The 14,269-nt window shown below is 37.9% G+C and overlaps 1 protein-coding gene across 26 annotated transcripts in view; it reads right to left on the bottom strand.

The window, feature by feature from the left end:
- Positions 1-12,492, bottom strand: part of neb (nebulin) — a 60,879-nt gene extending 48,387 nt beyond the window's left edge. For 24 of the 26 annotated variants that reach the window (XM_026144266.1, XM_026144269.1, XM_026144263.1 and 21 more), the window contains exons 1-21: positions 12,404-12,492; positions 11,553-11,653; positions 11,157-11,249; positions 8,383-8,427; positions 7,589-7,696; positions 7,339-7,446; positions 7,117-7,221; positions 6,917-7,021; positions 6,660-6,764; positions 4,011-4,115; positions 3,258-3,362; positions 3,059-3,166; positions 2,491-2,607; positions 2,052-2,153; positions 1,860-1,967; positions 1,665-1,769; positions 1,449-1,547; positions 831-935; positions 617-724; positions 409-522; positions 115-312 (exon numbers count right to left, since the gene is read on the bottom strand). In XM_026144266.1, the coding sequence (XP_026000051.1) occupies positions 115-312; positions 409-522; positions 617-724; positions 831-935; positions 1,449-1,547; positions 1,665-1,769; positions 1,860-1,967; positions 2,052-2,153; positions 2,491-2,607; positions 3,059-3,166; positions 3,258-3,362; positions 4,011-4,115; positions 6,660-6,764; positions 6,917-7,021; positions 7,117-7,221; positions 7,339-7,446; positions 7,589-7,696; positions 8,383-8,427; positions 11,157-11,228 (2,022 nt within the window). In that variant the 5' untranslated portion in view covers positions 11,229-11,249; positions 11,553-11,653; positions 12,404-12,492. The remainder of the gene's footprint in view (positions 1-114; positions 313-408; positions 523-616; positions 725-830; positions 936-1,448; positions 1,548-1,664; positions 1,770-1,859; positions 1,968-2,051; positions 2,154-2,490; positions 2,608-3,058; positions 3,167-3,257; positions 3,363-4,010; positions 4,116-6,659; positions 6,765-6,916; positions 7,022-7,116; positions 7,222-7,338; positions 7,447-7,588; positions 7,697-8,382; positions 8,428-11,156; positions 11,250-11,552; positions 11,654-12,403) is intronic. The other 2 variants (XM_026144244.1, XM_026144246.1) reach the window with 2 other exon arrangements.
- Between the last annotated feature and the right edge of the window lie 1,777 nt (positions 12,493-14,269).

A 14,269-nucleotide genomic window follows, 5' to 3' on the forward strand; every position in this document is an offset into this window, starting at 1 on the left:
AAATGTTGATGAATATTTAAGCCCACAATAGCACATCAGGACATGTTTTCATATTATGATGAAAAAAGCAGAACAGCAGAGCAGTTGGAGTCTCTAAAGTCTGTTTGGACTTACATCACTCTGGATAACGTTGGCTTTCTTGGCCAGATCCAGCAGGACGCTGTCAGGTGGAAGGAAATAGTTGGTGCTGATGCTCCTGTAACCAGCCATGCTGGAAATTGCCTGGGATTTCTTAGCCAAGGTGACTGACAACATATCCAGTGGTGTATGATACTTGGTCTTTACTTTTTCATAGTCTTTTTTGTATTCACGCTGTGAAGATATAAACAAGAGATTACTCAGTTGCCCTTCTTTTTAACCCCCATAAATTAATATTTATTAAAAATATGACATCAACTAATAACTTACATCACTCTGGATTTTGGCCACATGGACAGAGTGCAGCATCTTCGGATCGTCGTTAATACTGAGGGCTCCAACCATCTTTCCCTTGTTCTTCTCATACTCCTTTTTATATTTAACCTAGTAATGAACAGAATTTATCATGGATTAGAATACATAACAGGTACTGCAGGTAATTTATCTGTTGAAGCAGTTGTTGAAGTAGGATACTTACATCACTGATGGCGTTTGTGTGAGCACGGGCAGCAAGGATTGAGATGGTATCCCCTTTGATCTCAAACTTTTTCGCTTTGGTTTTCTCCCAATCATACTTATAGCAGTTCTGCAAGAAGAAAGTGTGCCATTCAGGAAATTGAAATCGACAGTATGAGAAATCAAAGCTGATACGAGTTAAATTTTAGAGATATGCAAATATCGCAGTTACTTACATCACTGAGGTTAAAAGCGTTAACTCTGGACTGAATGAAGAAGGGGTAGTCTGGGGGTAGACTGTTCTTCATTTTTATTTCCTCGTACTTTGCCTTGTAGTTTAACTGCAGAAGAACAAAATGGTAATATTATTGTGTCAGTACTGCTCAGGGTATATTTTCTGATAAGCTGTTATTTGACTTTCTGTCACTGGAGGGCAGTAGTGTGCTATCAGGGCTCAGAGATGGTGACAGTTGCTTTCTCCACCTCCCCAACCCCTGTCTGATCACAGGGTTTATTCTGGGCCAACTGAATGCTTGTTTCTATTTATACTACAGAGAAATGGCTCTCCAGTTTCCATGGCGCCCATAGAAAGACAGCTGGGCTTCATAGATGATTGAGCAAATTTAAAGGTGATCTGCATATCTAGGAGAATTGGATTGACACAAGCTGGTGATTGCAAGAATTCCAGGCCATAAATGGACACCGAGAAAACAAAATAGTCACATTAATGTTACTATTATATGCAGGTATCACCTAAATGTTCAGTGCGTGTTTGTTAGCTTTACTGTACCAGTTTAAATTCTAGACTTTCCTACATTAGCACCAAGAGGAAGTGGTCCAAAAAAGGTACATACGTCACTTAGCTGTTTGGCGTTGATGGCGGCTTGAACTTGAACTGGTGAATCCACCACTTGTGTAAATTTCACTGTGTCTGGATGTTGCCGGTAAACTTTCTGAAAACCAAAGGATCAAAACAAAAATAATAATTGTCCATATACATATAAGAAATCCAAAAAGAACCTGGATCCATTTTATTGCAAAGAACAGTTTTATAATCAGCGACTACTCACATCGTTGCATTGATGAAGTTTCTTCCCAGCTTCGTATTCAGGCGTAATTGTTTGAGGAAAGAAGCATCTAGTTTTAATGTCTTCATAATCAGATTTATATAGTTGCTGTGAAATACAAAAAGTAAATATTGTGTTATGAGGAAAGGCTTGATGAGGAATATATTAATACATGCTCAAATTTTTTAATGCACAAACCTCATTTTTCATTTCCTCGACTTTCTGGCAGTGAAGCATATAAAGGTCCTCATAGCTTCCAATGTAGTGGCCCTTCACCTCATTTTCATACTTATTTTTGTAATGTGCCTAAAAGAAAATCAAAACGTGTGTTAAAAGAGAAACATAAGTGGTTCATATTCAAAGAAATTTTAACTCAACGAGCTCTCTTACATCAGAGAACTGCTTAAGTACTGAGTCCATCTGAAACTTGGGCGTGTCACAGTAGTTGATGCTGAAACCCCTGGATTTCTCATAGCTAGCCTTATATACTTTCTGGAAAGGAAATGGCAAAAACAAAACAAAGTCAAACAACGATAAAAAAAATATATGAGCAGCTACATACATACTTGTGGTACAGGAAAAACTACAGGAGAGTAATTGCAAACAACAAGCAAACACTATGTATTTCACTTCCACTTATCCAATTCAGGGTCGTGGGGAGGGGCTGGACTCTATCCCAACAATAACAGGGCAATTGGCCCGGTAATTTAAGCAATAATTAAACAACCGCCTAAGATTTTATAATTTAGTTTTCCTGAAAAGGCAAAAGGTCTATCTTTTGTCACAGAAGAAAAATAAACTTTCTGCACAGGGCTTTTTAAACACCTACATCACTGAGGATAGTGCCAGCATATCTGAGCTGCCTCAATAGAGGATTCTCTGTGGCGGGGAGCGTGTTGTAGTCAGACTGTGCTTTTTTCTTCTCATACTCCTTCTTGTATTGGACCTAAAGACAGAAACAGATCACTGTGAGTAAAAAAAGAGAGGAAAGTGTGATAATGAGGTGTGTTCACATGGTTCAAAATGATGGCACAGTTGGTTGGCCAGCTAAGGAGTGTGTCTTTCGCATTTCTTGAAAACGATGCATGTTTCCCCTGTGTGTGAACGTGTGGGTGGCTATGAGGTGCAGAGCAACTGAAAAGCTTTGTCACACAGACTCGCATTTTATTCCTGCGTGCTAGTAAAGTAATGTGCATGGTGACAGTAAACCAAATGTGGATCTCTCAGTCATGCAGTGTGGGCACAATACAGTGTATCCCTGCGTCAGAGTGGACTGAGTCTCTTGACTCACACACTGCTCTGAGACATGGGTCAACTCTCTGTCGTGTCTTCCGCATGAGATCGGGCCTATAAAAATACTGTGTTACCTTTGTGTTTGTGCGTGTTTTCGCGCTTACCTCACTAGCAGCAATACGAGCCTTCTTGTTTGCATCATAAGTGGGTGTTTCTGTTTGCATGAAATAAATTTGGTCTTTTGTATCCTCATAATGTTGCGTGTATCTTCTCTGAAAGGAAAACACACAACAGTTATGTACAGAAAAAGGACAAAGAAAAGCAGAAATCTGAAATCCTTTCCTTTAAATAGTGAATTCTTACGTCGCTGAGGTTCTCCATTGCCACCCTGGCAGTCGCCACGTCGAAGTAAGGAGTCTCACACCACTGACCCTTTACATTTTTATTGTAATCTTCCTTGTACTTAAGCTGTGAGGAAAAGATGGCAATTAACATAAGAAGGTTTTTTTTTATTAAAGGACAAATGAATAAATCTCATATGTTTATATAAACACATTAGGAATGATTGGAATTCCTGTCATTGTTAGCCTCTCCCACCCAGCTTAGTGTTGCTACTAATATCAGAGAGCAGGTGGACTGATCCCTTTCTCAGGGTTGGTTGGTGTCTGGGGCTCCTGCTTCAGTGCTTACACTGTGCAAGGCCCAGTTTTCTGACTCTAAAATAAGCAAAGATATTTATTACTCCCATGTCTAGTTAGGGGATGAACACTGTTAATCCTAGAAAAGTTGATGAGTCTAGCGAAAACAGATGCACTATACAGATAGATGGATAGACTATACAATGGATTAAATAATTGTGTACTGGTCTCATATTGAATTTATGGTATTTTGGATTTTGATCTAAACTAAAACTGCACTGCCCCAATCACTGCTCACTGTCTGTAGTGCATACTCCTCTACTCTTATTAACTGAAAGCACTGAACATTGCTTTCAGTAAGAGTTTGTGGACTTAAATATCTGATCTATGTATATTTATAGCTTAATGACAAGAAAAATTCATCAGTATATCTACCTCAGTCATATTGGTTTTTGTTTGATTTAAAATTGTTACTTACATCACTGCGCTGTTGGGACACTCTCTTGGCCAGCTCCAATTCAGGAGGATCAGGCAAGGAAGTATACTTAGCCTTGCGCTCATGGTGGCCCTTCTTATAGTGAACCTGTCAATCACAACAGGAGTTAACATTTACTAAGACGCTCAATTCGTCAACATCAATACCTGACTTTCATGCACAGTTTGCCTCTACCTAAATAGACTGGTAATTTCCATGCATCGGGAAAAAAGTTTAACAACACAGAACCCAAGAGGAAGGAGACGTACAGATAACAGCTGTAATAAGAGCTTGACCTGATATAGCACCATGCACGATATACAGTGTTGGGAAGGTTACTTTTAAAATGTATTCCATTACAGAATACAGAATACATGCCCCAAAATGTATTCTGTAACGTATTCCGTTACGTTACTCAATGACAGTAACGTATTCTGAATACTTTGGATTACTTAATATATTATCATGCTTTTTACAACAACGTGAATGTACTATTGCTGTGTGATTTATTACTATTACTGAAGGTCCGCGACTCCGAACTGTAGTAAAGGGACCTCTGACTAATACGGCGGGGTCCCTGTCGGCTCGTAGCCGAAAAATAGCTTTACTTTGTTGTCTGGGTCAACTTTGCTAGCCAGAGACAGAGAGAGGCGTTGAAAGGCTGCTCCAACGGAACTTATTGTTTTCGGAGGAAAACACGAACACAGTGTACAGTCGAGTCTTAATAGCTTACTTACAACTGGGCTCGTCAGGCAAAGTACCGCAGTGTAATCCATTTATTTCAACAAAGTAACTGTATTCTGAATACCACCCTTTTAAACGGTAACTGTAACGGAATACAGTTACTCATATTTTGTATTTTAAATACGTAACGGCGGTACATGTATTCCGTTACTCCCCAACACTGACGATATATAATTTTCAATATTAGGTATTTACCGATATAATCAAATTAAAACATTAAGAGATGGAGGAAACACCCTCCAACGATATTACGAGTTTTGAGTCTTTTCTATCTTATCACCAGAGGGCGCTCTGCAACTTCCTTGTTAGCAACGTGTTTGGAACAGCACAATCATACCAACCAGCTGATCTGAGCAGAGCGTAAGGTTTTGTTACGCGACTTGTCATGGCACTAAAATATTATTATCTTTAAACTGCAGTCACATATTATCTTAATAACAACTCATATGTAACAACACACAACGAATGTTGGAGAAATTTTTTTCCTGTGTCTGAAAGAAAAAAATACTGGCCGATTCTTAAATCTTGGTCATCACCAAGTATCATCATCACTGATAGAGGATAAGGTCAAAAAGTATCAGATCGATACTTTGTGATCCTATCTGTACGGAAGAGGATTAGGGCCACCGGGGGGGGGGGGGGGGGGGGGGGGGGGGGGGGGCATGTCTTTTTTTCTTCTTTTCTAGAATTCTGAGATTAAAGTTGGAATTCTGAGAAAAAACTCAGAATTCTGAGATTAAAGTCAGAATTCTAAGAGAAAAGTCAGAATTCTGTGAAAAAAGTCAGAATTCTAAGAAGAAAAGTGAGAATGCTGACTTTAATCTCAGAATTCTGTGAAAAAAGTGAGAATTCTAAGAAAAAAAGTCAGAATTCTGAGAAAAAAAAGTCAAGATTCTGAGAAAAAAAGTCAGAATTCTGAGGGGGAAAAACAGAATTCTGACTAATCTCAGAATTCTAAGAAAAAAGTCAGAATTCTAAGAAAAAATAATTCTGTGAAAAAAGTCAGAATTCTGACTAATCTCAGAATTCTGACTTTAATCTCAGAACTCCGAGAAAAAAGTCAGAATTCCGAGAAAAAAGTCAGAATTCTGAGAAAAAAAATCAGAATTCTGACTAATCTCAGAATTCTAAGAAAAAAGTCAGAATTCTAAGAAAAAAGTCAGAATTCTAAGAAAAAAGTCAGAATTCTAAGAAAAAAAAAATTCTGAGAAAAAAGTTAGAATTCCAAGAAAAAAGTCAAAATTCTGAGAAAATATTCAGAATTCTGAGAAAAAAAGTCAGAATTCTGAGGTTAATCTCAGAATTCTGACATTTTCCTCAGAATTCTGGAAAAGAAAAAAAAAATGATGTGCCCACTTTTTTCCCCCAGTGACCCTAGTCCTCTTCTGTATATCTCATATCAGTTGGGCTCTAATTGTAAATTGTCCTAAATGTAAGTTAAACTGTGATGTATGAAACATCCGAGTCAGCACAAACAAGTGGACACTGAGAGGAACATTTCAACATCTTTACACACACCATACGTTTTTTGTAATTAACAGTGTGGTAATTGTCAATTGTCTTGTAACACTACAAGAAATAACACTAGTAACTGTCTAAAATAGAAAGCTCTAGGTGGTGTAATTCTATGTTATAATTTGCGTAATTTTATTTGTCTGCATAAAATGTTTTTGTTCTTTCAAAAAGCAATTTAATGATGCAGAGATAGTTAAAATGTATAGATTTGAAGAATTAACAACTTATAATATAGTATATATCATATTATAAGACATATCAAAACAGACACATTAAAGCAGAGGCTGGCTCAATACAGTGGTTTTTTTGTTTTTGTTTTTTGCAGATATAATAACCACAAACACAACGAAAGTCTGAATAACACGACAGATATAGATAATAAATTTTACTTACATCACTAAGGACCTCCTGAGCCTTGGCCACCCTACGGAGCTCAGGACTGTCACTGTAGGGGTAGTACATGGTCTTATCTTCATCCCAGGCCTCGGTATAAAGTTTCTGAACAAGGTGTAACGTTATCACTTACTACGTGAATATAAAACATTTTAACAGATATTATAGAATTGTTAAATTATGCAATTATGTAATTTGGAATGTTTTTTAAAACTTTGGACTTAAAAGTCAGCCCTTGAATGCTACACTGGACTTACTTTGCTGTAGTTAGCAGCATTCTTCACAGCCTGAACCAGCTCAGGAGCATCAGGAGGCAGCAGGTACCTGTCCTTGGTCTCATCCCACTTCTGTCTGTACAGAACCTATAAGAGATAACAACAGCATTTGTGTTATACATTCAGCATTAACGTCATATTTATTCATTCTCTTTGTATGTTGGGAGATTTGGGTAACTTACCTTGCTGATCAGCTCAGATACATGCTTGACGTGGGCAATCTCTCTTGCTTCACCGTCGTACAAGCTGGTTGTCCGAGCTTTGTTTCCCTCCATACGGTATTTAACCTGAAGATAATGCGTGTTATTTCAAATTATTCCTCAGTAAAGCAAGATCCAATCATATTTGAGACCAGAGGCATATTTTTATGTTTTATAGTGTATTCATCATATCTTAAAGAGTACCTCGCTAAGCTGCTCCTGGGCCTTCCTGATACGAATCATTTCAGGCGTATCAGTAACGATGGCAGGAGGTGTCCCTTTGGACATTTCATAAGCCTGGCGATACTTATTCTGTCAGGGACAACGGTCATAAAATGTAAGTAAGTAATTAATGTCATACAAAGCAGGAAAACAACCAACAAGTAAAAGCAAGTAAAAAGTCAAATAAATGTGTATATATACATGCAAATAAAAACTCAAACTTGTTTCTTACGTGGCTGAACTGCTCCAGCATCTTCTGGCTATGGGCCAGGTATGGAGTCATGAACTTGGAAGTATCCACCTTGACCTTCTTCCTTACTTTCCTGGTGGGCAAGCCAGACTGGGAGAGGACAGAAGAATACAATTAAAGACCAAACTAACACATGGATCTCGTTTTATTGATTACGGTAGGGGGAATTGCCAGGAAGGAAAACGACAGGGAAAGCAAAAGGACTGGTGATACTTTCAAAAAGCAAACTTCTAGATATTTAATTACACTTCAATGCAAATGTGTCGACTGGACAATGATCTGATATTTTCAATATGAAGCAGGATTCCCACTGCTCTAATTACTCACCTCGAGTTAGTGAAATTATTTAATCATCAATGATTTATTCTATTTGGACAATGGAGATTTTGTATACTAAGGTTACGCCTGCTGAAATGTAAATGAATGAAAGACAAACCCAAGGCAAGCACTTACACCTACATTTTAAATGACTTGCATGCAACACAACATTGAGCAGCACATATCCACAAAGGTTACACTACCATATTATATTTGTTGGCCAGCAAAGCTGCAGGAAACCAAATTACAAAAGCCATGTGTTGTCTTAGTAAAAATGCTGAATCTTAACATATTTAACTTATTATTTAGCTCTAAAAACCTGCCAAAGCCAAAAAAGACAGCACATTATCTATACTCTATATACACATGCAGGAAAGAAGGGGGATGCACCATAAGCCATGGGAGACAAGGGTCTCCTGCCCTGCTTGAACCGTTGTGCCTGGGAGGAGGTGTTTTACCTGTAAGAACTGAGTCTTGTGCTCAGTGACAGTCGTCGTTGAAATCTGCTCAACATATTACAAATATAGGAAACACTCTGGTTTTTCAAAATTTCCAGGACAGATTATGGGAGAAACAGCAAAATATTTGTTTGGATTGAGGGTGATTTTTCCACAGCTCTGGCATTCATCAATTACTGCCACTGCCACTTTCAGCACTACGAGTAAGAAATCACTCTACACTGTATCGTGTTAGCAGCTGTTCTAGCAAATGCCCCCAGGCAGGCTAATAAGTAGAAACAGAGAAGGTTGTCATCGGGGATTTTTGGTGTAACCTACTTATCACCGGTCCACTCAAATAGAGTCACCTAAAGGAGGGGCAAAATTTCCAAAGGTGAAAATAGTATGGCTGCTGTCTAATTAAGCTTATTTTAAACAGAGGATAAAGAAGCATTAATATTCTATGTGAGCCCGAACAGCCTGAATCTTTGATCGTCTGACCAAGTCTAAAAACACTGCATACTCACATGACAACTGTTCTATTCTTATTTGTTATTTCATATACAAATGCTTTTGTTATCAGTTGCTACAGGACACAACAGTACACAAGCTGTTTGGACAGCTTTGTAATCTCCACGGCTGTTCACACATAGGTCTTATGGGTTTAAAGCACTGATTCAGCCAAACAACAAAACAAGAAAAAAACAAGAAAAAAGCCCCACAATTTAGCTCTAACAAAATCAATTTATACAGGATGTTTTTATTCTGTTAGCTCGGATTTTGAAATATCTCACCAAAGAGCGTTCTACCTTCAACTTAATATAATGCGGGGGTGCTGTATTTAGTTTCTGAGGCTTACATATAAATACACTAAATAAAAGAAAAGTCCCACTCACCTCAGTTAATTTAGAATTTAGAGGGTTTTCTTTTAACTTTTTGTAAAAATGCAAATGTGAATTTTTAAATGTAATTTCTAGTGACGACTTAGTCACTGACAGCCTCTCACATACATCCCCATCCAGGAATAGCACTTCTAATTTCTAACTTCCTTCTTCTTAGGATGAAGAGCGTTTACATAACATAAGGTTGAACATTAAGAGACAAGAGACCTTAAAATTTAGGTTAAATGAAAGAAAAGCCAGAGCTGAGAAAGAACATCTCAATCGTTTTTATCAACATTCGTAAGCGGCTTCAGTATATGAATCTCTCAGACAGGAGAGAACCATAGGTGTAGATGAACCACTGTAACTAAGCATCCCTACAGTTCAATGCAAAAACACTCCTTGTCTGCAGGCCACATTCTTCCACGCATCCACCTCCCATAAGCGAATTTCTAGCACTGTGATATTAACCTGTTCCAGCCTATCAGGGGCTGATTTACAGCACAGTGGCCCGTCTAATTTTCTCCCCTCCCTTTCCTCCTTCCTCCACTCTCTGCCAACGTGCTCCAGAAGTCCATTTCTAAATTTGCCTGAATGCCAGATAGAGAACTGTACACTTTGCTCCTTAATGACCTGAGAATTGAAGTCATTTTTTTTTTCCTTTTTAGCGTTTATTATTATTATGATATAGAAACAAGTAAGAAATTTGAAAAGAAATAACTTAAATAATGAGTTTTTCAATGTTTATGTATTATGTATTAAACTAATCATATGTTTTATGTCTGACCTGGACAGCACTATGTTTCTCCCCATTCTGTAAATTAAATACGAAGCCATCTTACATTTTATTGAAAACAATGCATCTTTTCTCCGCAGTACAGATGAAAGTTCTAGTGAAATCAGAGTGTATTGATTTTGAGCGTAATTATCTTTCCTACCTCCCAAACGATTTACATCTCTTCACAAAAGGTAGTAAATCTGTTTGAAACAGTTGATATGTTATATGGGAGTTAAATGATTTTTTAAAAAATGTTTGCTTGGTTTGGATATTCTGACAACCAAGAGCAGTCATTCAGACTCCCCTATAAGATATCAGCAATATTAAGTTTGAACAAATACCAGGCTAACTTTAATCCTAGTTCACCAGGAAATATGGGATTAAATGTTAGCCTTCTGCTTTCACTCTTCCATCAGACACTGTCACAGAGAATGTAAAGGGACAAAAGGGACTCTAAAAGCAGCAAAACTGTGATGAAATCATGGGGGATGTGAGCACTCAATCTGGAGAAATATTTCACATGGGAAAATAGTAACTTCCAGAAACTGGCACACCCCCAAACTGCATGTAATCCAATCTTTGCGTGTCTATCATACACAGGAGGGACGCTATGGGGATTTAGGTGCAAATAGATCATTGCAATATATATTCCTCCTCAAGCAGTGTAGTGAAATCAAATGCTGGGATCTATGGAAAAAAGTCACTTTACATGTCAGACTTGTACGATTACATCTGCTTTACATGTGTTGCTGTCTGGCATATGTCAAAGGCTCAAGTAAAGGTATTTGCAATGCCAAAAGGACACAAATAAAATGCAACATTATATAATTAATAGAACTATTTTTCCATAATTGACTGTTAAGGGCAATCCAGGCCATCAGAAGGAGTCCATCTGAAACAGGATATACCAGCAGTCATGTATGTCTCCCTCCATGAACTGCTGACTGTAAGAGGTATCGTCACTAACCAAACTATTCATAGGGCCTTCCACTGGACTTGGAGATCCCACACTTAAATGTATTAAATGATATCACAGCTGAAGTTCTATTATCCAGATCAAAAGCCAAAATATAAAAAATGCAACAAGAGTACTTTAGGATTTAGTTACATGTGCAATTAAAAAGGGATCCACTTACCCTTTCCACAACCTCCTCCTCCTCCTCCTCATATTCTTCATATTCTTCATATTCCTCTACAATTTCTGTCATTTTGAGACGATTTGAGAGATTCTACACAAAACACAGATCACATTTTCAGGTATGCGTTACTCTGAGGGAGTAATATATATATATACACATATATATATAAATTTAAAAAAAAACACCACAGTGTAGTGAAACATAAATGTTCTACGTGTTCTTTCAAAATAAAATCAAAAATTTTAAATGGGATATAATGGGACTTAGAGAAGATAGGACGGCTACACCAGGGATATTTCAACCCTCCTCTTTTTGTATATGTAATATTTATGTAAACATATATATAAACTATAACAGCAGCATATTGGCGTTTAAACAATGTCCTTGCCATACCAGCAAAGGTGTCTCGCAGTAATCTCTGACAGTAAGGAAGCTTCACTTTCCATCCAACAGGGCCTCAAACTGACAGTCCAACTCTGTGATTTGCCCAATTCCTAAACAAAACAATAACACAATGTGTAAAACACTTTACAACTTATTCAATGAATAATTAAACAGGGAGATCTGCAGAGTTTACTGTAATAGGTGAGACACTGACTAATTTTAATAGGCATCTGATTTTTGAATATGTGACTGCCACCCTTCCTCCCTTATGTGCTACAACACAGTTCAAAGGACTGTGCCTCCTGGCTGAAGGTTGGCGACAGCTGTCCAACAGCGCTCCAGCTATTTGACATGTAAGCTAATGCCACAGCCTGATTGGCTGACTCTGTTTAGCAAATGGAGATGCAATACCTTCTGAGGCTGCAGGTTAAATATAGGATTGCATACTAACTACCTTTTTTAGTACATGGATGCTCTCCCTTTGTATTAATATATCTATATTTTCTCTGCAAAAGAACTAAAGAAATCGCCAGAATCATAGAGGTAGAAGGATGAAAAAGCCAGAAAGCTTCAGAGACTATGGAAAGAAAACAAAAAGATTCAGACTCCTGCTGAAATTTCAGATACATCCAAAAGATGGCCTTGTCTCAAGTGACTTGGAGAGTCTTGTAGTTCTGGATTGTTTGGTTACTCCTTCAATGTGTAAAAGATTGTTCACACTCCTTATTCCTCAGCAGGGTATTCTTGGATCCAGATGGCAGCCAAGGATGGAAAATATGGATCTCCAAGCAGATGGAAAGCCATGCAGGGTGCAGACAACATGGATATTTGTTGTTTTTTGTATCCTTTCCTTTGCTTACCGGTTATGTTAAAGTTTATTGGTCTCCCAAGCCACCAAAGCCTCCCCAGCTTCCCTCCAGAGAAACGCTGGGCGACAGCACACAGCTGCGGTTTCTACCCAGGTTATCATGTGGCTGACACAGCCAATCACAGAGAACTGCTCTCGAGTTTCAAAATCTAAATATACCTATCTGATCCTTTCAGAAAAGAGCACCTGTTGAGGGTAATGCATCAGCGGTACAGTTATGAGGAAGGCAGTGGGCACTGGCAGTGGGGTCTCAGGAACACAAAAGTAAAGCCAGACTGTGACAGTGCTACCCAGTGCGAATGGCTTTGTGACAGACGTAATGTTGACAAGCAGCAATTTTCTGTAAAAGATATGGAAGTATGTATGACCAAGGCGTGAGCCGGCGAGGAGAAGGCTAGCTTAAAGCAGAGCATGGTTCTCAGTGTCATCCATCAGCTGATCCTGAGCTGACTACATCCTGTTAAGAACCAAGTCAACATCAAGCTGAGGATACAAACCAAGAAATGAGCATATGCCTCCAAAAAGTACAAATTAAAAATGAATAGCTACTCGAAGGTGTTGCTACTACACCACCAATGCCACTTGAATCAGAAATAAGCCTCTTAGAAATTAAAATGTCTAAGAAAGACTTGATTAATGTATTGAAATTATGACTGAGAACATCTAAATAATATATTTTTAAATTATTTCTTTGCATTGCAATCCTTTAAAATACATCTTTCCTGTTTTACTGCCATGAAAACAGTTTTAGGATTTTTAAATTCATTGTATTCCTCACTGTCACATGTTTTTGTGCACATCAAATGAAGACATTTTCAAAACATGAACAACCATAAAAGTGCAAAATATTGCAATTCCTATTGCTGAAAATACATTTTAAACCTTGTTTGGAAGTTTGAATTAATGCTTAAACTGTAAGCTGTAATGGCCAATTCACCAGCTGCCCACTGCTTTCTATTAAGTTAAAAACACCAAGAGAAGAAATCAATATTTCTGCCATCACAGGGGCAGCTCTAGATGTCCTCCTTTTTCATTCTATAAAACAGAGTAATATAGTTTAGCACCTCAAAGGTGAAGCAGCTGGTACTTTTTTTAACAGTGAATTTCCAGGCCGGTACAACAGAACACTCAGGTGTCGTGTGAGCCACATGCAACAAAAAAGAAAAAAGCATTTTGCTATTATAAATAAATCAAGAACTATTTCTGGACCTCAACCATACAGCTGAGGTCCAGTGGTAGCTATAATTAACACAGCAATTCACTGTAAATGTATAGAAGACCAAGAAGTACCCTGCATTTTCTGTTCAGATGATGTGCCTCTATCGCTCTGGTATTTTATATCATTACTCTCACTCACTGCACCAGGAGCAGGGTGCTACCCGAGGACGAGATGGACAGCAGCAGCTGAATATCTCCTCTCTCGCTCAGTGTGCCTCTCTCGAAAGTGGTGGTGACCCTCCATTCTCTTATGAACTGGATGCTTGCTGCTTGGTCCTCATTGCCAACATCACTGCAACTAAAACAAAACAACAACTTGAGTGAGCTCACTTTTCCAGTTACCCCAAGAGATATCTACCCATGGTATATACAGGATCTGATGAGGACAGATAAAAATATTCTAGGCCTTATATTTCAGTTCCAAGTTCTGATTTTTTTTTACTTTTTTTAAAAATTTTGGATATTTCTTGCTTGTCCCCATAGAGTGAAATATATTGCTCCTGAGAAGAATGAAAAACAAAATATAGTTATTAAATATAGTTTCTTATTGATTTTCTAAATCTAACAACAAACAACTGTTTTAATAGTTGCAGTTTCTTTTGGAAGCGTGTGCACTATTTAAATTTCAGATTTTATGGTG

The sequence above is a fragment of the Astatotilapia calliptera genome, chromosome 16 (genome assembly GCF_900246225.1).
Source record: "Astatotilapia calliptera chromosome 16, fAstCal1.2, whole genome shotgun sequence".
In the NCBI taxonomy this organism is placed as follows: domain Eukaryota; kingdom Metazoa; phylum Chordata; class Actinopteri; order Cichliformes; family Cichlidae; genus Astatotilapia; species Astatotilapia calliptera.